This window comes from Stegodyphus dumicola, chromosome X1 (assembly GCF_044657685.1).
Source record: "Stegodyphus dumicola isolate Sdum_Otavi_A_Nest chromosome X1, ASM4465768v1".
Classification (NCBI taxonomy): Eukaryota; Metazoa; Arthropoda; class Arachnida; order Araneae; family Eresidae; genus Stegodyphus; species Stegodyphus dumicola.
The window spans coordinates 239433426-239457380 of NC_140780.1; the positions used below are offsets into that span (position 1 = coordinate 239433426).

The 23955-nt window shown below is 36.0% G+C and overlaps 1 protein-coding gene across 1 annotated transcript in view; it reads left to right on the plus strand.

Annotated features, from left to right (window-relative positions):
• LOC118184364 (calcyphosin-like protein) overlaps positions 1-16695 on the plus strand; it is a 64580-nt gene extending 47885 nt beyond the window's left edge. The window contains exons 3-5 of the mRNA XM_035354026.2: positions 4864-5047; positions 11667-11876; positions 14745-16695. Of these exons, the coding sequence (XP_035209917.1) occupies positions 4864-5047; positions 11667-11876; positions 14745-14846 (496 nt within the window). The 3' untranslated portion in view covers positions 14847-16695. The remainder of the gene's footprint in view (positions 1-4863; positions 5048-11666; positions 11877-14744) is intronic.
• Positions 16696-23955: the final 7260 nt, after the last annotated feature.

Consider the following 23955-nt stretch of genomic DNA (forward strand, 5'->3'; position numbering starts at 1 on the left):
TCTGGGTCAATCGTTCAGCAACTATGGACCACATGTTTTGTATCGGCGTAAGATCCGGAAAGCGAGCCGGCCAGGGAAGCAATTCAATCTGGCGATTGACGAAGAACCCTTGGACAATGCGTGCATTATCCTGTTGAAATATGGCTGTGGGCAAGCCCTGAAGGTAAGGAAGGACAACTGGCTGCAACACTTCGGAGATATAGCGCTGGCTGTTTAAAGTACCAGCAATGCGTACTAGAGGAGTGCGAGAGTGATATCCAATACCGCCCCATACCATAATACCCGGTGCAGGGCCAGTGTGGCGATGCATAACGCAGCTGTTCAGCATCCTCTCTCCATGGTGTCTCCAGACTCGAATGCGACCATCGTGGTGTTGCAGACAGAAGCGTGACTCGTCGGTAAAGACAATTTCATTCCATTCTGCGGTCCACATCCTTCTTTCATCGCACCATTGGCGGCAGAGACGTCTGTGGTTCTGCGTCAAGCAATGGACGTCTTGCGGACAGACCACTTTGCTGTAAACGGCGTCGAATGGTACGCGCAGACACTGGATGATGCGTTACAGACTGAATGTGCTGTGCTATGGTTCTTGATGTGACTGAGCAATTCGTCATTGCCATGCACACAATGTTCCTGTCATCACGTGAAGTGGTACACTGAGGTGGATGAGATCGAACACGTCGGTCCGTCGTACCCTCCTGCATCCAACGGTCACATATCCGCATTACAGTTGTTTGGTTTCGCCCAACACGACAACCGATTTCCCTGAAAAATAATCCACACTCTCGGTAGGCCACTATCCTTCTTCTATCGAACTCGGATACTTGATGATCGCTGTTTATTACGAGGCATAATTGTGTTAGTTTTTGTTCTCAAAGCATTTTGATTGGATAGTAAATATTGCTGTAAAATTATTATTGGCTGCTTGAGTTTTAGTTCAGTTTACATTACCAGAATTACGTAAGAGTCATATGACAGATTTTTTCTCGAAATGAAGCAGTGCAAATAGATGTTGCTATTTTTAAAATAGAGAAAGGAAATAAATTTACGCTGCTAATTTAATCTTTTACATATTCTTAATTTTTCTTACACACAAACACACACACACACACACACATATATATATGTACTTTTCTACTGTTATGCTATGATGAAAGGAAGTTGTTTACAAAGAAATGAGGTTACTAAAGTATACGAAACGTTTTAATCATGCCATACTAATTAAAAAGCGTGTTTTATATTCTAGTGACAATTAGATAAGCACAGATTTTTTTAATAAAAGAATAATGCCCTTCACATACGTGCAGTCATTGAGAAGTAGTCTAAGCAATTCTGCACTGTTTGGTCATTCAAAATGCAACACCAGGAAGGAATGAGTTGAGGAATGTCAAATTACAAGAAAGGAAGAAGAGGTTGGGATATGCAAATAATTAGTATTTCAGCGCATTTAGACGACGCAGGAGAGAGAAACGACATTTGAAGCTCTGCATAAAAGAAAAGTTGCGTAGTGGATTTCTCATTCGGAAATCACTTTGTAAGGTCGGAGTTTGCTCAGAATATCGTGTTATGCCTCGAATAATAAGAAGAAATGCTTACCAACAAGTGTCGGAAATCGATAGAGGCAGGATCGTTGCCTATAGAGAGTGTGGATTATCGTTCCATGATATGGCCTTTCGCACTGTTCGACATCCAACCACTGTCATGCGAATAGGGAATCAGTAGGTTGCTGAGGGTCATACTGAACGGCATGCAGGATCTCAACGCCCTCCTATGAATAACGCCCGAGACTACAGGCATATTATGAAGTCACAGACCATTAGTCAGGAACCGTATTACAGACCATTAGTCAGGAAAGAGACATGCTTGCAGCACGCCCAGTATCCTCTCGGAATACGGTGCATCGATGTTTGCAGCAGCGTGGATTACCACTACGGCGACCATTACTTCGGCTTCTCTTGACAATGCATCAAAGAGAGATACGACGACTCTGGTGCGCCGAACGACAAAGCTGGATACAGAAGTGGCACAATATCGTCTTTTCAGACGCGTCCCGGTTTTGCGTGCAGTATTCTGATGGCCGTATACGTGTCTGGAGGCTCCGAGGATACCATACGTCTCCTTTTTTCATTCGATAAAGATATAGGGTTCTTGAACCTGGTGTGATGATTTAGGCGGCCATTGTGTACTTGAGATGCATATCTTTAGACAGGATCCACGGTAGTTTGAACGCAAATCGGTACATTTCTGTCATCTTAGGTCCAGTGGTTGCGCTCTGACTTCGAGGCCAGCCAAACGCCATCTTCCAACAAGATAATGCAAGACCACATGTTGCGAGTCTTCTTCTGACCTATCTCGATAGACAGGATACTCAATTGCTGCCCTGGTCTGCGCGGTCTCCAGATCTATCACCCACTGAAAACATATGTTCATTGGCTGCTGAGAGACTGGCCCGGCACCTCCTCTCCAGCTAATACGCTTGATGAAGTGTGGCATAGACTTGAAGCAGCATTGAATGAGTTGCCCCTTTCTGTCATCCAAGCCTAACCAGGTAAAGGCCGTTTTAACTGCCAGAGTGGCAGTCGTTTCTACTAATTTCGCACTCCTCTAAATCCCCAAACTAGTTACAAATTTAATCATTTTGTCTTCATGCCATACTGTTTACGTATTTTAAATATCTTTTTTGTATTTGCTTTCCTTCATGGTGTTGCAATTTTAATGGCCAGCTGTGTATTATCAAATGTTCACAGAATTAATTTTATCTCTGTGAATCTCATTTTATCTTTTTTATTGAGGAATTTTCTAATTTATTTTTGGTTTTATTTAGCTTATTGCAAGAAGAATACTAATATGCTTAAATTACTTCTTATTTGTATAATACGTTGAACACTGGGATTAGAGCACTGCATTATGAATAAAGATGCTTTTTTTGTTTCTATCCTCATCCTTTAATGCAGTTACAAGTTTGTAAACTTATTATTATATCGATCTCTGATATTATACATACACAAGAATATAAGAAATTCTTTTATGTGAAACCGGTTTGACATATGCAAATTTTTTAAGAAGTTTGGTACTTCTTCTCATGTTTCTATTATTTCATGAAATTTTTTCTGCTTCAAATAAAATGGACAAATTAGAAAAAGTTTTTCAGTGTTTTGTACTTTGTAGGTTAAGTATGTAAAGTCACAGAAATTTAATTCTGGAGTATCTGCGTCTTTCGTCAGTATGCGAAATTAAGAAAAATTGACGAAGTTTGAATAAAAACAGACCATGATATTGAATGTCTAAACTACAGGGAGATAATTACAGAACTAATTTTTTATAAAGGAACTATTTATTTAATACAAGCAGGAATATATTTTCCCTTTGAAACAAAATCAGGGGATTAAGAGAAGCGTTTTTGCTAAGCGCGGTCAAAGTAACGTCTGCTGAAAGCAGAAACATGGGTGTGGTCTCCATAATTATCGTTAAAACGGGTGGTATGACGCATCGTATTTTATACAGCACTTTAGATAATGCTTTCTGCTTGCAAGCTGTGAACCTATGAAGAAAAAAGGAATTGATTATTTCACAATGCATAATTTAAAATAGATGCTTTCGTTTGGAACAACGTGTTTGAGGAATTAATTTCCTTTCTTACATCATTATGCAGTTCAATGATCCGTTTTGTATGAGTACTGTAATATTTCAAAAGAGAAGAAATGGTCTTCATGTATTTGTACTTTATATAGTCTTTTTCCTCGAAACTTCTTCTAATTTTATCCTTTTCCTCAGAAAACTGAACAAGTGGACTTTTCCCTTTCAGCTTATATAAACTAATTTAGTCACTGGAAGTATCTCATGATATTCATGTATGTAGAAAAGATATGGAATGCGAATCTAAATCTATATTATTATTAAAAATACTATCACAGTTTTCAGCCAGATTTACCACATTAAATCATAAATATAATTGCAGATTATGATAATATTTTGTGAAGTTGTAGAGTCATTATAATTTTTGAAGTAGGAAACACAAAAAATGAGCAATGCCTTCGCCGGGACTCGAAGCTAGATTTCTGGAATACGCTCCGAGTGTGCTACCGTTACACCACGCAGGCATGCAGAAAGGAGAGAGAAATTTTTAAACATACATTTTTTTATTACCTTATAGACTTCCCCTTTTAAAGGGCGACTGGGGATTAGGGGCCTAAATCGCCAAAATTATGATGAAGAAGAATGATCATCCACCGCCTTTCTCTCTTTTTTTTAGTTTGAGTGCCACTATAGAATCATTAAGATTTTTTTGATGCGGGAGACATGAAAAATGTGCAGTGCCGTCGCCAAGACTCGAACCTAGACCTCTCGAATATAAGCCGAGTGTGCTAACTACAAAGGCATGCTGGAAAGGAGGGAGAAAATCACATGAACTGTATTTTGCCACTGAAACCCAAGTTTCACCTTGTAGGACAAGTTTTACCTTGACATTATGATTTTTTTGGAGGCCGGAGAGATGAAAAATTAGCAACGCCTTCGCCGAGAATCGAACCACGGACCTCTGAAATACCGGCTCAGCGTGCTGACCACTACACCACGAAGGCACGCTTGGAAAGTGGGAGAAATACCTTATAAAGCAAAAAAGAATTTTATACTATGGAATGGTATCAGTTGGCATCTTCAATAATAAATGAAATGCAATTTTTATGAAAAATCAGTTATTTACTTTGTATCTGTTACTGGCAAAGTGTTCCGTAGCATATAAGATTTAAACAATCATTTTAACCGTAGTAAATATCGTTCAAATTTATTCTTATAGACATTGCCCATTATTTGAAATACAGATTTTATAATAATTATACGTAATGATTTTGAATTATATTACAGAGTTTTCCGAAGGATGGATGATAATGGCAACGGCGAGTTAAGCTACGAAGAATTTAAGAAAGGCCTTCATGATTCGGGAATGTATAGACATCTGGATGAATATGAAATAGAAGAGTTATTCCAACGATTTGACAGGGATAATTCAGGAGCAATAAGTTATGAAGAATTCCTCCGTAGCGTGAGGGTAAGCTTCAATGAATTCTGTCATATGGTCAAGAAATAACTTACACTTCCTGTCAAAAAATCCATTAAGTTCCTAAAACATTTACTTTTATTTACTATTATGTAAAGTCATAGATTTTCTACAGAGTTTACTCTCGCATAATCATTGCTTTAAATGTATTTTTACATAGCCATTGCTTATAATGTTTAGCACTAGGAATACCTGTTAGATTAAACTTCCTATCATTATATTTTTTGTATTTTATTATGGATCAAATATTCTAGACAAGAGGAAGCTTTAATTAACGGAATCAATCAACAAAATGTGTTTTATAATTTTTCTGCTCAACCCGAGGACAGCAAATGTTATGTTTTTGTATAATTAAAACATGAGTAAATTTTAATGAGTAAACTTATTTATCCATTCGTGAGAACATGAGGTTAATAATTTACACTCATGTCCATAAATTAAGGATAATTCGGAGTCACGCGGAAATCGAACTCTAAAATAAATATATCACCTGTAAAATCACTACACACATCTTCAAGAATCATATGCAAATTTCAGGAAGTAACCAGATGACACCGATGGTACGTCACAATGACGAGAGTGTAAGAGAGTGATGTATAAGGAATACAGGCAAAGAAGTAAAATTGTTCGCAGGCGCTTTATAAGCATTTCAGTGCAATAACCGAATAGTTATGACACAAAGGACGCATTTGGATGATTTTTTACGTGGTAGAATTATCGGCCGTCTGGAATGTGGGCGTACCCAACTGGAAGTATCAGACGAACTTGGAATTGCCCAGAGTGTCATCTCCAGGCTTTGGCAACGATTCCAAGATGATGGTAATGTGAGTAGACGTTACAGCACAGGTCGCCCCAGAGTTACAACGTCGAATAAGGACCGGTATTTGGTAATTACTGCGAAAAGAAACAGGCGGAGCACAGCCTCAGACCTGTCTCTTCAACTCTCTTTAGCCACTGGTACGACAATTTCAAGGCAGACCGTGTACAGTACCTTAGGGCAGATTGGTCTATATGCTCGTAGACCTGTCAGATGCGTTCCACTTACTGCAACTCACTGTCGCCTGCGGTTAGCCTGGAGTAGACAGCACGCATTGTGGACACCGCAACAGTGGGCTTGTGTGATGTTTTCAGACGAGTCCAGGTTTAGCTTGCAGTCTGATTCTCGCCGGAATTTCATATGGAGAGCTCCAGGTACCCGTTACCACCAAGAAAACATCATTGAACGACACCGTTACGGTGGTGCAGGAGTGATCGTTTGGGGTGGAATTATTCTGGGTTCCAGAACTGACCTGCATGCTCAAATTGGAACCATGACAAGCCAAATCTATCGGGACGTCATTCTGGAACAACATGTACGTTTGTTTCGGAGCGCCATGGGCGCACAATTTGTGTTTATGGATGACAACGCCCGTCCTCACCGTGCAAGCATCGTAAGCGAATACCTTCAATCGGAGGATATCACCCGTATGGACTGGCCAGCATTCTCACCGGACTTGAATCCAGTAGAGCACGTGTGGTACATGCTTGGCCGACGAGTTGCAGCCCGTTAACCTCCTCCTACATGTCTACCGGAACTTCAGAGAGCATTGCTTTTTGAGTGGTGTAATATCCCCCAAGATCAGATCGATAATTTGATACTCAGCATGCCTAGGCGTTGTACGGACTGTATTGCATCGTCTGGGAGACATACAATGTATTAACAATCATACCAACCATGTAATATTGGTTTTTTGTAAATAGGTTTTTTTTTTGTAATTTGCTCCAGGGAGAAAAAATCGCTATTTTTTTAATAATATCAAACATATAGCATCTTTTTTTGATCTTTAACTTTTGTTTAATAAATAAGCTTTACCAATAAGTCAAATTTGTTTTGCTTCTAACTCTTCCTTTGCCTGATTTTGCATTATCCTTAATTTATGGACATGAGTGTATTTTAAAATTAATTTCTCTAGGAAAAGGGCGTTTAAAAGCGATGATATATAGGTTTTATTTAAAACAAAAACTTTAAATGAGCAACATAGAAAGCTCTTCGTGACAATGATGAATAAGATAAGAATACTTGAAGTTAAAGTTAACAGAAGTATCAAGGATTGATCATAAGACTTTTAATCTTATAATGAACATGCAGGAGGACTCTAATTCTTGCTCTTATTTCCGAGGCCCAAATTAAAGATTCAGTTGGCGTAAATCTTATTCATTTTAGTAGAACTTTAAAAAAAACCTTTATTAAGACATTTCAAAAACATGTATGTAAAGTAACTAAACAAGCGAAATCGTCAAATCTGTTGAAGTCCAGTGCCAATTAGTTTTTACATGTTCCTGCCACTTTTAATGTCATTTATAGTATAAAGTATTTTATATAGTTTTAGTTTTATTGAGCCTCCCATCCCGCGATAAATATTTGTTAAAGTAAGAACGATGAAATAAAGATCGAAACAAGATAAAAACTGTGAATATAAATGTTAATAAAGACTACAAAATGACTACATAAAATTGTATTAATACTGAAGAAAAATCAAACTTATGTAATATCAAACTTTATAAAGCTTTAGGACTGGCATACTTCTGAGGATTGATAAGTCTGGTTCATTTGATTATGGCAAAGCACGCGAGGACCGTCTGCCTCAGGGGATGGTTGCATTCTTGGAGGATTTTCTAAGAGAAACTGGTTCGTATCCTCGTTTACACATGCAGCCAGCTCATTCGCCTGGAATCGAGCAACCAGAGTTCAGCGACTTTACCGTTCGGCTGCTGATGGGCCTGAGATTGAAAACTGCTCCTTGTAGTAGAAGGCGACAAAAAATGCTTCAGATGAGAGAAAACATAACAACCAGAGACAGAAAAGTACATTTTGAAAAACACATTTTAATTTCAGATAATATCAAACAGCCAGTGCTCGGATTACTTATTTGCGGCAAAACATTCGACGGCTCTCTAACTTCGGAAGCCGTTAAGGAAGATGTTCTAGGGTAAAACTGGCTAGTATTCGCGTAACGTGAAACGTTAATAACACAAAAATCTATGTCATTCCATTCTGTCGTCAGGGAGGAAACCTAGATCAGGAAACCTAGATCGTCAGGAAGTGAACTAGTATTATTCAGGGGTGTTATCCATTAGCCCCTAATAGGTACATCTGCTTAATGATTGAATATACCAGGATTTCAGTAAATAACGTCGCAATCATTTAGGTGATACAAGCTTTAACGTGCCATGGAACTGATGCAATAAGTGCTCGAAATTCAAAGACCGCAGTTAATCGTTATTGTGAATTTATTGAAGTTTATTGCACATGACGGCCTGTAATGTTTCACAGATTCTCAGCTGACAAAAGATTTGAAGAACATGGTGACCTAAAGACCTGGTCACTTTGGGAAAAATGACTTCTCATATGAGTTATGTGTGGTTGTGCATTATTTTAATGTAAAATACCATTTGGTTCCCTCGGAAGGTAGAAACTCAGCAACATAGCGGTATGCTGTCGTTATACTCATTAATGTAGCAACTGCAGTGGTCCTTAACGCATTACACTTGGTAATGCGTTAAGGACCATTGCAGTTTCTACCTAGTTTTAAGATACTCATTCAGTGATCACCTTTGCCGAGATAGAATTGAAATGAAAACTGAAATCCATAGCAAAAACTATTCTTCACCTCAAGTATTTTTAATGCCACTTCAACACCATTCACAATGACGGTTTGATATTAGTAGCAATCTTTGTGAAAGATGGCGCTTGACTGCAAACCTGAGTCAACCAGTCCCGTAATCTGAAGTTGAGGATATATTCAGTGAAACAGGATGACGACAACCATGCTGGGCCGGTTGGATGACACTCATTTTCAGTCCTTTCGTGATGGATGTACTCATGTGTAGAGAAGAATGCAAAGTCTACGGATCCATCTTGTTAACAAGGTGCTACGAAAGCTGGTTTTAAAATGAAACAAATAAACAATAAAAATAGACTTTAAGGATAAATTGTAAGGGATGCCCAGTAAGTATCCCCATTTCGCTTCAAAAACCCTAAAATAAACCTTATTGAACTTAATAACTATTTCAAAATGAACTACCAAATTTTCTAGTGCATTTCCCCTCCTATTTTTTCTAATTTTATAGTCCGAAAATCTAGAGGGAAAATTATGTGAATAATTTAATTTCCGAAGGACGCAGTTAAAGTAAGAACATCATAGTAATATTGGCAAAACAATAACTAATAAGGTATGCTCATTTCTGCTTCCCTGTTACTTGAATCGCTGTTGTTCTTTTTATTGTTTCTACTACTTTTTAGGCTTCAGGTCATCCATAAATAGTTAGAAAAAGTGAATGTGTAGCTGTCTCAGCGAAATCTTAAGCTGAATGTCTATTCGTGTTTGCTTCGCTGTGACTGGTCGGTTCCTGTTATAAGCTGACCTAAAGTTCGGCAGTAAGAAAGGAAAGATTCGGCGTGACCTTCGCAGGTAATTTGCGAAGGTTTAGTTTTATTAGTAAGATAAAAACAATCACTACGCGGGCGAAACCATTTTAAAATTTATGAGAGCTCGTTCTCGGAACGCACTGAGGAAAGCGAAAATTGTGCGAGTATTTTAAAAATTTTCACGGAGTTATCTAGTACCACGTTATTATGAATAATACAACTTGAGCTAGTGCGTTAGGAGCTAGCTTAAGCTGGGGGAAAGTATGAGAGGAAGTATGATGTATATTTCTAATGTATAGTAACGGAATTAAAAAATATCAGCTGTCTTTTCAAGTTGTGTTATTCGTAATAACGTGATACTAGATACTCCGGTGCAGCCCCAGCTTGTAATCATGATATTTCTGGCAAAAGGAAATCTACCCAAATTAATCACCTATCGTCATGTATAGAATAATATGCTCATCGATGTTTCAAGACTGTAAATATTTTGTAAAGGTCTTAAATCAATTGAGGTCCTTCCCCCGTGAAGGCAGACCAAAAAGTATCATCAAGTGCATCCACACCCAGAATCAAGTGGGTGGTTTTGAACAATTGGCTAATAACTGCTTGAGAATTACTTTACGCTGCTTTCGATGTAGCTCGGAAGGTCAAGAAACTTACAAGAAACATGCGGGATCGTCCAGGTAAAGATGTCAGTCTGCATGGCTCACTGTGGCCACCAAAACTGTGGCAGTCATTGATCACTTGCAGTGACAGGTATTGTCACACCTGTCCTCTTGCATGGCCTGGAGGGACTTTTACCTTCCTGGCCCTCTGAAAGAGAATTTCGAAGGAAAACATTTCACAGGTATGAAAAAATGTTTCAAGCAATTCTTCAGTGGTTTAGGGAGCAGCCAACGAAATTGAACGGTTCTGGATACTCCCTGCTGAATGAGAAAATGTATTAGTACAGAGAATTTCAGAGGACTTCATCAAAACATGCTATAGGTACCCTCATAGTTGTCCAGAAATTAAATGAGTCCGGTAGTGTACTGGATGCCTTACGTATACCATTGTATTACCGGCAATTTCCATTACATTTCCTTCCTTAGGCAAATTTTTCATGGTGTGAGATATGTTCTGAGGATGTATACAAGGAAAACCTTGTCATGGTGTGGGATATGTTCTGAAGATGTATACAGGGACCACTAGTACAAATGAAATCCTCTTCCGTTGACAGAACATATATCACTGCAGGCCGCAAGCAGGTCTTTGTGAACGTCATGTTTCCTGCTATTGGCGGTTCTTGCCAGTAGGATAATGCAACTTTTGGATTTGCAAACGTAGAATTGACAGCTTGACTCCAAGTACTTCACTGGGCATCCTGCTCACTAAATGCTGAGCACTTATGAAAGACCATGAAGATCAGATTAAATGCTTTGCAATAACACGCAACAAATAAGGCTGAACTAGAGGAATCCATAGAGTTTGCCTGAAAGTGCCCATATTTCGACTCTAGCACCTCTTGATCCAATGCATCTTCCATTAAACGCAGTTATTCTGGTACATGAAGGAGCTACAGGTTATTAGTCAAACAATCCTAATATTTTGGTATTTCACTTTAGAAATGATCTGTCTGGCACAAGATTAAGCCTTTGTGTCATTGCTTGGGCAATTCCCCTCCTTTAGGCCGAAAACTCATTCTCAGCATCCTCTAAAGCCTAAAATTATTTGCTCAAATTTAGGTTTAACCTGTATCAAAGCAGTAAATAAACTTATCTTTAAATAAAAGTTTTCAATCTAGCGCCAAATATTTTATAATCATCTTGTTGATAAATTTGAATTATTCTCTAAATAAGTGTTTATATCATATATACTTGTATTTTCATTGATGCAAAAGGGAGAAAAATTTCACTTGAAAATATTTGCTTAGAAATTAATAAAAGCTTCTACCATTTTTTTAATCATGTAAGGATGAAAATGTTACTATACCCAAAACATTTGCTGTATAGTGAAAAAAAGTTTTTTAAGATGCGCTTTGACTGAAATTGAAGCAGAAACTTTCCCTCTAAAGCGGTTTTCCACTGCGCTTTCAAAACCATTCGTCATTCCTTAGTTTCTACTTCAGCTTTAGCACGTACCAGCTGATATCTTCATTTTTGGAACTGTAAATATTATTAGAATGAAACTGTTAAGTTTAACGAAATACACCATTTTTTTCAGCCAAAGATGTCAGCAGCTCGACTGAAAGTAGTAGAAAAGGCTTTTCAAAAACTGGACAGAACAGGAGATGGGATAGTTACCTACCATGACTTAAAGGATGTTTACAATGTTACCTATCATCCATTGTACCAAAATGGCCAGCTGAGTGAAAAAGAACTATTCTTGAGATTTCTTGCAAATTTCGAAGTTGGTGGTAATCCAGACGGAACAGTAAGAATATTAATTAATGTAGTTCATTAAACATGCAAGATATTAAATTCAATTTCCTCACTTATGTTTTCAAAGCAGAATACTAAATAACGGCAACATGATTATTCTTTTCAAACAATAGTAATATAGGTTTTATATTTTTTTATTTATTTATTGTATCTGAAGATGCAAAATATAACAAAGAACTTTCGCAAGTTTTTTTTTTTTAATTAGTGACATTCAAACGATGTGCTATTCATTAAACTATGACTGATCTGATATATTGAGAATCGCAAATATTAATATCAAATGATCTTGATGCCATAAATAAGTTTTACTTCCAAGTCAGCGAATAATATTTATCATTGATTAATTCCCTTTCTAAAGAAACTAGATATAACATTTATGACAACTGTCGTGTTTAATAAAATTAATTTATTTTCACTGATAAAGTTAACCCGTGTTCATTAATATAATCTTCCATATTAACTTTTATCAAGTTCATTGCGAAGTTGTGGCCTAAAGCTGTGTTACTACGTGAATTAAACTGAGGAGCCAAATTATTGCAAGAGCTTGATAGATGGACTGATAGGGATTGATTTCTTAAAAGACATCCCATTTAATGCTGCTGATTCTCAAACCATCACTGAATGCACCATGCATTGAAAATTCCATTTCATAAAGTTTTATAGTCTTCGGCAGGTATGACTGTTGATGTCAGGGCATCAGGTATTGCTTCTCACATGAAACACAAAACATAGTTTAAATCACTCACGTTGTGTGACCTGATCGGATGAATAGATTTTTTCATCCTTTAATGACATTTATTCGTGTGCCGAGGAGACCATATGATGCTTTACATAAATCACGTGAACAAGATGTTTTGAAAGCTAGTAATGCTTTTTTTTCCTCATGGTTTGGGTATTTGCTTTCGGAACGTGCATGGGTAATTAGTATAAATGTAAGCTTTTCTGATATAAGCGACATACATAGTAGTAACGGAAGTCCATATACAATTTTTTATGAATGATCTTAAACAATTGTTATGATTTGTATTAGCAGGATAATGCTGTAGAGACATTAGGATTTTTTGGAAGCCAGAGAGATGAAAAATTAGCAACCGCCTTCGCCGGGAATCGAACCACGGACCTCTGGAATACCGGCCCAGCGTGCTACCGTTACACCACGAAGGCACGCTAGGGAAGTGGGAGAAATACCTTATATACTACCCTTTTTAAAGGGCGACTAGGGTTTTAGGGGACCTAGTCGCCAAATCCTGGGTGCGGAGAATCATCATCCACAACCCCTTTTTTTTTTTTTTTTAGTTCGGGCGCCATTTGTAGAGTCATTAGGTCAATTGGAAGCAAAAAAGGTGAAAAATATGCAACCGCCTTCGTCGCGAATCGAATCACTGACCTCTGGAATACCGGCCCAGCGTGCTACCGTTACACCACAAAGGCAGGCTAAGGAAGTGGGAGAAATACCTTATATACTCCCCTTTTTAAAGGGCGACTAGGGTTTTAGGGGACCTAGTCGCCAAATCCTGGTTACGGAGAATCATCATCCACAACCCTTTTAGTTCAGGCGCCACTTGTAAGAGACATTAGGATTTTTTGGAAGCCAGAGAGATGAAAAATTAGCAACCGCCTTCGCCGGGAATCGAACCACGGACCTCTGGAATACCGGCCCAGCGTGCTGCCGTTATACCACGAAGGCACGCTAAAGAAGTGGTAGACATACCTTATAATGCAACCTCTGACAGGTTGAAATGCGGTGGCACAGATCCGTGAAAATGCTATTGATTTCTACATCTTCTGCAGGCCAATGTATTCTTTTGATTTAAACTCTAGTACACATTGATGAAGTACTATGCATATCTTACTAACTGCTTTGCAAAGATATATAAAATATAGAGCAGCATTGTGAAAAGCCGTCAAACGTGATCGGTGTAATATATCCTCTCACGCAACGATTCCAACATCTTGTGTACTCAATACCGCGTCTAATATCTGCAGTTATTCTAACATTTAATTATATGAGTATTCTTGCATACTCAATTTGTAAAGTTATATTTAGAGCCACTTAAGGTAACTAATAAAATATATAATGCATTAAAGAGATATGACGTAATTAAGTCTAGACATGATGCGATAGCGGAGAAGAAGGAAAACCTTTATCTCTCAGCTAATAGTACTGGTGAACAGCAGGAAAACGTATCAGAGATGAAAACAACTAATACCTGTTAACTTTAATCTGCTGAAGACGAAAATAATTGTTAAAATTGTTCATTATTTCATGTTTCAAAGATATATGGACTAGCAATATCCGCACACTAATCAAATATCTCCGGTATATGAACGCATCCTTCCGATGTTTACCCTCGAAGGACGACGCAGTCGGCACAAAGAGTTGTATAGTACTTCTTTAGTCAGTTGTAAGATAGCGTTCAAGCAAGATGCCTTGTAAATGTGTTAATAACAGTTTTTGTTAAAGTTGTGGTGAGGTGACTTTCGCATTCATTTTTTATGCCCAGTTTATTTTACGCAATTTACTGTAATATCTTTTAGATATATTTACGCGTTCTGAATATTTCAGCTACTTTTTTGCTAAGTTTATTTGTACTTATAGCAATTATTAATTATTATTATTATTATTATTATTTGCCTTTCTCATCTGCAACCCTTTTTTGTTTACATAGTTAAATTGTTATCCAGTACTGCACTTACATTGCAAATGAAATGCATGTCAGGGTTATGTTAAAGCAACCGTTCGAAAGTGTGTTTTGTGTGATAATTTAAATTCAGTTAATACCTTGTTTTATTTATGCTAAAAATTTAGTTTTCCACTTATTTTAAAAGCGCAGTTAGTAATGTTTTTCTTTTCTTACAGGTAACGAAAGAAGAATTCATTGATTACTACACAGGCGTCAGTGCTAGTATAGATGAAGATGCATATTTTGATCTTATGGTTCGCCTTGCGTGGAAGCTGTGATTACAGTCAATTAAAATAATATATATAACTCCTTTTTGTCTTCAGAAAAACCTATTTATACTGTAAATGTCGTTGCTATTAAGAACGAAATGTGAATTAGTCCGAGACAAAAATATTACTCTTACAACAATGAAGAGTAAATTTTTTAACATTTTAATTATCCAAAAATTAATGACTTGAAGTGTATATAAAACAGTGGTCTTTTATTACAACTGAATGTTTCGTTTTTGAATCCGAAAACGTTTTGTGGTCAATTAATGTGCATCAGTTTTATAACAACTGGAAAACATCTCGTATTTGTACGTACTTCTAATAGAAGTATTTCAGCCTTGAACACGTATTCTTGGAAATACATTTTAAGCGTACATGCTGTGTAAACTTCAAATGCATGCTCCTAAAAATGTTCAAAATCGATTACTGGAATACAGTCATTCATATGTTATGAAAATAATGGTAAAATATTTAAAATTATGACTCCAGTCCAAATTTCTATTAATTTCATTCTATTAATTTCAAAGGAATAATATTATGTTACTTCTTCTTTTTCCTGAAGGTCGTTTTGGTTTACATCAGTATATGTTGCCATGTTTAATTCAGGAAAGATCTGTCGCTATAAATGTGTGAAAGCAGAAAATATCTTCCCTTTCCTATCAGATGGGATAGTAAATATTTCGTTTACTTTGCTATTCTTATCTTATGAATAGACATCGTTTTTAAAAATAAGAATAGCAGATTTTAATAAAATGCAATGGAACTCTGCAGTGAATGTTTAAAAGTAGTGTGTTTCATTAATACTTTCATACAAATAAATTTGACCTGATGATATCTTAATTCTCATCGTATTTCATGGAGTTATGATAATTTATCTTCTGTTTCATAATTTTAGATTGTACAGATTCATTTATGATTTACAGTAAAAATAATTTGCTGCAGTTTGCAAATATGAAAGTTTCAGAAATGAAATTACCATCTTCCACATTTTTGCTTCTGATTAAACTACCTTCTCAGTTGAATAAAGGATTTGCTCACAGCATGTTGTTCCACATCTTGTAAGCGAAATTACCAGAGAAAATTGTTCATGACTCGTGCTTCAGGTTATGATAATTTCTTACTAAGATGCGAGTTTCAAGGCATGATAATTTCTAAACTCAATTAATTTAGAACTGTAGGTACTCGAAGACAGTGAAATCATGCAGCTTAAACAGCAATAAGAATTTGAAACTTTTTGGTAATATGGTTAGAATTCTACTAAGAAAAATTTGTGAATCCTTAGCGTGAAGTTACTTTTAAAAAAATAGTTGAATTTTGAACGTATTACTTTCAGTAACTTTTTTCCCGTAAATTTATTACGATAAATTGTGCTTTAATGTGTTTCGAAATTCCTGGGTGAAGAACCGATTTCATATCATGCTTCATTATCATATTTCATACGTCTGGCCAGTTGTAGGCGCAAAGCTTAATAGTAGATTAATGCGCATAGCCTTAGGTAGTGTGAAGTGCGTTTTATTATCAAATGATTTTATTTTATTTTTTGAATGACTTCAAAGATTTTTACTGTAAATACTTTATTTGATCATGTAACCTTACCTTGTTTAGAGAGAAATATGTGAATGTAACCAACTGTAACTAGTGAACTTCCCGTTGAAGTAATATCTTCAGTAAGATATGCCTGATTTAGAAATGACAGTTTAATAAATGTTAAGAAGAGTTTTTTCTATATTGCATATGTGTATTTTCTGATCAACATAAATGCAATTCAAAGTCATCTGTGTTTGAAGTATTTTACTCGTAGGACTTCTTTGTTATCTGTAAATGCTAAACATGGAAATACAACTTAATATGAAAATGATTTTGCATATGTGTCAATCAATGAATTTGAAAATACTTTTACTTAACAAGCAGAGCCGGCGCGAGGCTTTTCGCCGCCCTCTCTAAATTCTGCCATACGGTACCACCTTAATAATAATAAAAAAAATTAATTATTTAAAAAAAATTCTGAGTCTAATTTCTCCAGCGGTTTGGCTCCACCATCTCTAGTACCGGTTCTGCTTGTGGGAGGATAATAACATCAGTTTAATGTTGTATTAATATATTAAAAGCCTACTGTTCAAAATTCGTTTTCTATATCAAGATCGAGGGATGTGAATTATGTAACTCTAAATTTACTGATTAACAGCATTCTTCATTTCAATAGTTTCCTTAAGCCTTTGTTATGTAAGACAAATTACCACATAGTCATTTTCCCATAAATTTATTATTTCATTATTATATTTCTTAAAGTACAAAGTAATAAAATCTGGAGTACAGTGGAACCTCAAGATACGAGCACCTCTATATACGAGAAACTCGAGATACGAGGAAAGTATGAGCGAAACATTTGTCTCTAAATACAAGCATTGACTCGAGTAACGGGCAATGAGCCAGACTGTTGGTGTGCGTGGCGCCATTTCCCGATCCGGCTCGACTCGGGGAATCCCCTCGTCAGATCAGTCGGTTTTCTTTAATCTACGTGTTTGTGAGCTTAAGTCAATTGTTTATTACCTTTAACGTGAAAATAATTATTTCACGATGCCTCTCAGGAAGATTGTTGCCTCAGTAGTGCTACAAAGAAAAATAAGGAAGCCATGGCCGTTGAAATTAAGAAAGGAATCTTAGATAAAGAACGTGGTTTAAGAGTGACGGAATTGGCGAAAACTTACGGCCTTTCGACATAGACGATTTGCGCTATTTTGAAGAAGCAGGAAGTAATTAAGAAACTTGATATAGTCAAACGAGTTACCGTTACTTCCAAGCAACGTCCAAAACCCCTAGAATATGTTGAGAAGCTGTTATTGGTGTGGATTAACGAGAAGTAGTTAAAAGGTCGGTGTTGGAAGCTATCATTTATCGGAAACTATCATAAAGGTAAACTATGGTTATATTATTTACCAGTGTTATAATATTTATTAGAAAAATGGATTTTTATTTTGATATTTTTGGGGGTACGGAACGGATGAACTGGATTTCCATTTTTTCAATGGCGAAGTTTGTTTCTAGATACGAGGAATTAGCTATACGAGCTCAATGTTGGAACGAATTAAACTCGTATCTCGGGGTTCCACTGTATTACCAAACTTGGCAATACTACAAATTTAAAACTCATGGTTCAGTAAACTCATTTGTAACATAACACACTAAAATATCATTATTTATTTTCTCTCAAATAGCCGAAAATAAGCACAGTTTTTGATATTTCTAGATCTGGATTGAGAATTCTGATTCATGCTGTGCAGTCTTTATCTATTTTCGGAGAGAGATGGCGTTAAATAAACTATATCCTCGCCAGGATTCGAAATTCAGATCTTCCGATTGCTATGTGGGTGTTTTACCGCTTGCACAACGAAGGAAGGCGAAAATTTCTTTTAATGTATACCTGCCTTCTTACCATGCCTTCGTGGTGTAGTGGTCAGCGTACTCAGCGCGTATTCGAGAGGTCTGTGGTTGAGTCCCGGCGAGGACATTGCACATTTATCTCTCTCCTATTTCAAAATAACCCAATGTCTCTACAGATGTAATTGGCCAGTGACAGTGTTAAATTTTTGAAGCAGGTTCTACTTTGCTATTATAAAAATGGCTGAAGTATAAAATGCTGTCTAGAATTGGGCAACTGAAGACAGCATTTTGAACCCATTTGTTTCTTTGTAAACATTTTTCAGACATTGTTCAGTGACTGCTAAAATTTCCAAAAGCGATGGTTTAATTTCCTTTGTTTAGTTAACTAACCACTTAATTTTCACATTTCACTAAGATAAATAGTTATTGCGAACTTTATTTGTATTTCGTTCATTAGAGAACAGACTATTAAAATCAATTAGACCGTCAGTTTGTATGAGGGGCAATTTAATAAGTAGACATAGAAAAGAAAAAGGGCAAAGAAAGGGAAAAAAAAGGAGAGAAAAGAAAAAGGAAAAGAAAAGGAAAAAAGGAAAGGGGTAAAAAAGAAGCTTAAAGCAAATTTACTTCCTTACTTGCTAAGAAAAATCTTTAAAGAGCAAAGGAATTGTTATTATATATAATGCTTCCATTGTAGTCATTGTTTAATTCAACAATGAAGCTGCATTATTACATCGCATTTTTTTTTCTTACCATTTTTTCCACAGAATCCTCTCTAACCGAGCAATCTAGTAAAAGCTCTGGTTATTGAAAGCAAATTCACAAGCTACATTCTATGTACACAATACATAAATGTACTATTTAAAATATAATGCGAAAATCGTCAGTCTTTGAGTTCAGCTTTTCTTTCAATGTGGTTATGTTGCCTTTTAACGGAGGCTAGAACGGAGAAGGCAAAAGTACAGAAAAGGAGGCAAAAAAAAAAGGGGGGGGATTTTAATTAAAGCAATGTAATATAAGGAATTTTTATTCATTATTCATATATGTTGCTTTTCTCTTTCTATTTCTTTCTTTACTTATAGAGAAGAGAAATAGCAATTATTTTGGATAGGTAATGGCAGACGTGCGGCAAAAGAGAAACTGAAGGAATATGGTAAGGAATACTTAAAATAAGGAATCTTAAATTAGTTAGCGTATATTCTGGCGTATAACGCTCACTTTTAATACAAAAAATGAGATCGAAATTTACGGCTGTGCATTATACGCCGGATATAAAAATTATAGACTTAAAAATAAGGAAAAGGTGAGCATAAAAAATATGATTTCTATACATACCTAAATGCTGTTACTGGTAATTTTCTAAGACCCAGTTCGCAACACTTTCTTCTAAGATAGGCCATTTCATTAGTCCTTTACGCAAATCGCATTCATTCTTTGGCATATTTATTATTGTGATATCATTTTCCTTCCACCTTTCACCAATACCAAACATCCTTGCTGCAGCACAATTTCCATTTTTTTCGCAAATTGAATGTTTTTGCATTTAAAGCAGCACTATGTTTGTTTCGTTTGGCAGGAGCCATATTTACTAGTAAAAGGAATACTAGATCAACTGTATTTCAGCTAAAGCAAATGCGATTTACAAAAGCTTTCGATGTTCGCTTCAAAATCACTACAGAAAGAGAAAACGTCTGACTCTTAATTCCGCGAATTCATTCGGGTCAGAAGTAAATTCGTATCCCAAATTATGTCCTTTTCTCGACACTCTAGAATAACATTCTTGTGTGCATCTGCATTGAATACAACCAACTGTTTTTGCACATTTTCTCCCTCAAACATTTCCTCCATATACATATTGTTCACCCTATCGCTTGTCAGTTCAGTATACCATTGTTAGATAGCCTACGAAAAATCTTCGAGTGAACGACTTCAGAAGATAATAGCATCACACGTATATCTTTCAAGTTTCTTCGTAATTAAATGGGTGCGCGTTATAAACCGGAATATTTTGCAATTAAAAATCATGTTATTCAGTTTTAAAGAAGGCATTTAGCGATGCCATCTTTTGTTTCCATTTGCCAAATTTACCTCCCCCCCTTAAAAAAAAAAAACGAAAAGAAATCAGACACTGTTCTCTGAACGAGGTGTGTTAAGATTTTCGGCCATTTAATACAGAATTCACATAGCAGTGCCACTCCATGAAAACCATCCGTCATGTCAATCAATTTTATTATGTGTTTAGCAAATGTTTCTTTCTTAATATGAATAAATATCCTACGCTTTGCATCCTGATTCTCCTTTTTCGTAATTTTGCAATGGCTGAGATTTAAAAAAATGACTTAACTTCTGAATTATTTAGTTATTTTAACTTCACTACAATTAAAATATTTTTTTTTTGTAAAACAATAAGGCGGTTCTAGTAGGGGTGCGATGTCTAGGCGCTCGATATAATAAAGTTAAAATATTCTTTAATAACAATTTTAATAATAAAATATTATTAATAAAATATTTTTAATAACAATTTTTAATTTTAATTGTCTGTCATGAAATAACAGAAGTGACACTGTTAATAAATAGCACTGTATTTTCCAAAAGCCTATTCGCTAGTAAACTAAAATAAAAACTGCATATCGAGCGTTAGCGTAAATCAGTAGGTCATACAAACTCACAGAAGAATACTTAATTAATCTATATGTATATACCATCCAACGATGTGTTTTACTTTTGTTACGAATTTCTCATTTAAAAACAAAACAAGCGGACATATAGTCACATGTTTTAGACTTGAAATATACCCCTATCACGGCATGAAACGAATATAAAGCATATGCAAAACTTTAAAAGTGTATGAACTAAAAACAGACCTTGACAAAAATTGTACAGTTGACAAAGAGCAGCAGTGGTATTATGATCGGAAAAATTATCGACCGGCGAGTCATTGTCGAAAGAATAATTTCAACTGTTTCAAGTGTTTCGTAAAGCAAGATTGGTATGATAAACATATAACCCAAATAAATATAAATAAAATGGTAATAGGTCATACACTTTTACACTTTTGCATATGCTTTTTATTCGTTTCATGCCGTGATAGGGGCTATTTTCAAGTCTAAAACGTCACACTATCTGTCCGCTTGTTTTTGTTTTAAGATAGCCCACCAGCGGCCGAGCGGTAAAGTCGCTGAACACTGGTAGTTCGGTCCGAGGTTCGAATCCCGCGAACGGGCCAACTGCATGGGCGTTTTCGTGGTTTTCTCCATGTGTAACGTGTATACGAGCCAGTTTCCCTTAGAAAGTCCTCCACGAAGGCATCCGTACGCTTAGGCGAGATAGCCCTCGAGGCTTTGCCATAGTCACACGCACACATTTTGTTTTAAGATGAGAAATTTGTAATAAAAGTAAAACACATTGTTGGATGGTATATATATATATATATATAGCTTAATTGAGTATTCTGGTTTTCCCCATGTGTAACGTGTATACGAGCCAGTTTCCCTTAGAAAGTCCTCCACGAAAGGCATCCCTCCCCTTTGGCAGATAGCCCTAGTGTGCTTTGCCGTAATTAAATACACCACACCACCACCACCTAATTGAGTATTCTTCTGTGAGTTTGTATGAGTCATTGTCAAAAGATTATATGATTCATTGTTTGCGAGTCAAAGTCGAAAGAATAAATTCAACTGCCAAATTTTTAGTAAAGCAAGATTGGTATGATAAACAGATAATCCAAACAAATATAAACAAAATGCATTGTATACTTCCATTTTCTTAAGCTAAGAAGTGAGTGAGCATACTGGAAGATATAGAGATGGCGGTACTGGCGATGGTGCATTTAGTAGAGTCATCGGGATTGGTAAGTGGCAGAAGCTTATTAAGGTTTAGAAAGAGAAATGATTTTCCGTTTATTAGCTTTAGTACATTTACAGTTCCTCTGACTGCCTTAGTTCGAATGTCAGGGTTTATCATTTGCTGTACCTTACACAAAATGTGCCCAATGCGATGGTGTGTTTAACTGCTTAAATTGGTGCATTTTCTTCCTAGCCTTCGTGAACAATAAAAACACCTTGCGAAATCACTCTATTTCTGCGTATTGTTTCCCAATTGTCCTTTCAAATATTTCAGAAAAAAAAAAAAAAAGGAAAAAAAAAAACTCTAAGCGGTATATCTGCTCTTCATCTCTCTCCGTAAAAGGAAATGACCTTTTCGGATTTCTTTTTTAAACCGGAGAGAAAAGTGTAAATTTCGCGTAAAACCGAAGTAGCTTAAAATGAATATTCATAAAACGGGAGAAACTGAATCTACAGAAAATTGAAATCTACAGCTCTTACATGTTATCCTAAATCGCATTAGACAATCGAGTTAAATCGAGTTATCCTTAATCATATTGGAGTTGTAAAAATATACTCGAGAATAAAAAAGAGGACAAAATAAGAATAAAAAATACTATCTGAAAACGTAAGATTGCAATGTAAAACTTCAATAATCATTAAAATTTCGAAAAGTTAAAAAAATATTTTAAAAATTTTTGAAAAGTCTCATATTATAAATGAGATTACAATACGAGTATGATGCTTGTAAGTTGATTTCAGTTTAATACTTGAAATAATTTTAAGCTAATCAGTTATGATAGGCGGCCTGTCAGTTCAAGAATTAACCTCTCGGAAATGAAAAATATAGAATATACAATAATATTTCAAATGAGTTTCCAGAATGGCTAAGCCATGTGATAAGAAAATATTTCTGTGATAATATTTCATAATAAATTAATGCCACAGATTTGTGTCTTTAATAATAAAAGATTTAGTAGAACATTAGATTATTCTTAAGTAGGAGGCATGAAAAATGAGCAATGCCTTTGCCACGACTCGAACTTGGACCTCTCGAATACGCACCGGGTGGGCTACCACGAAGGCATGCAAAAACGAGGGAGAAAAATCCCCCTTTTAAAGGGCGAATGGAGATTAGGGAACCTAATCGCTAAATCCTGGTGGTGAAGAATCATTGTGCACCACCTTTTAGTTCGGGCATCATTGTAGATGCATTAGGTTATTTTAAAGCAATAAATGTGAAAAATGAGCAAGGCCTTTGCCATTGACTCGCACCTGGTCCTCTCCAATGCGCGCCGAATGTGCTACCGTTACACCACGAAGGCATGCAGAAAGGAAGGAGAAAATACCTTATAATTTAATTATTCAAAACATACATGTGCATTTATTTCACTGGATCATTTGCGCATGATAGCTGCAGCAAATATTCCCCTCGATTAGCAATACTTTATAGTGTTTCAGGATGCGAAATCATGAGAATAAAAACGGAAGGTTTTACTAACTTTAACATCTTCTCTAACAAAATTCCACTTAATTCATTGGATCAATAAATCGGTCAAACTAACTTGGACGCAATATTGTATTGTGTAAAGTGCTTTCCTCGAAATTAAATGAATCCGAAAATCTGAAATTTTCTCTGCCATTCAAATAACATCCAATTTTTTTAAATAAATAAGAACTAACGAATACATGCACTTTATATGATGTCACTTGCTCGGTGATAAATACTCGAACCCTGAATGTTTAAAAAAAAACAAACATGATTTGATTAGAATACTCCCACATGGTAACCTAAACATTTATATTTGAATGATCTGTCCAACATTATTTGTTAAAAATAGGGCAGAGTTGCGAGAAATAAAGATGTGACTTGGTATCTGTTTGTGTTTGTTGGATTAAAAGACGAAGCAATT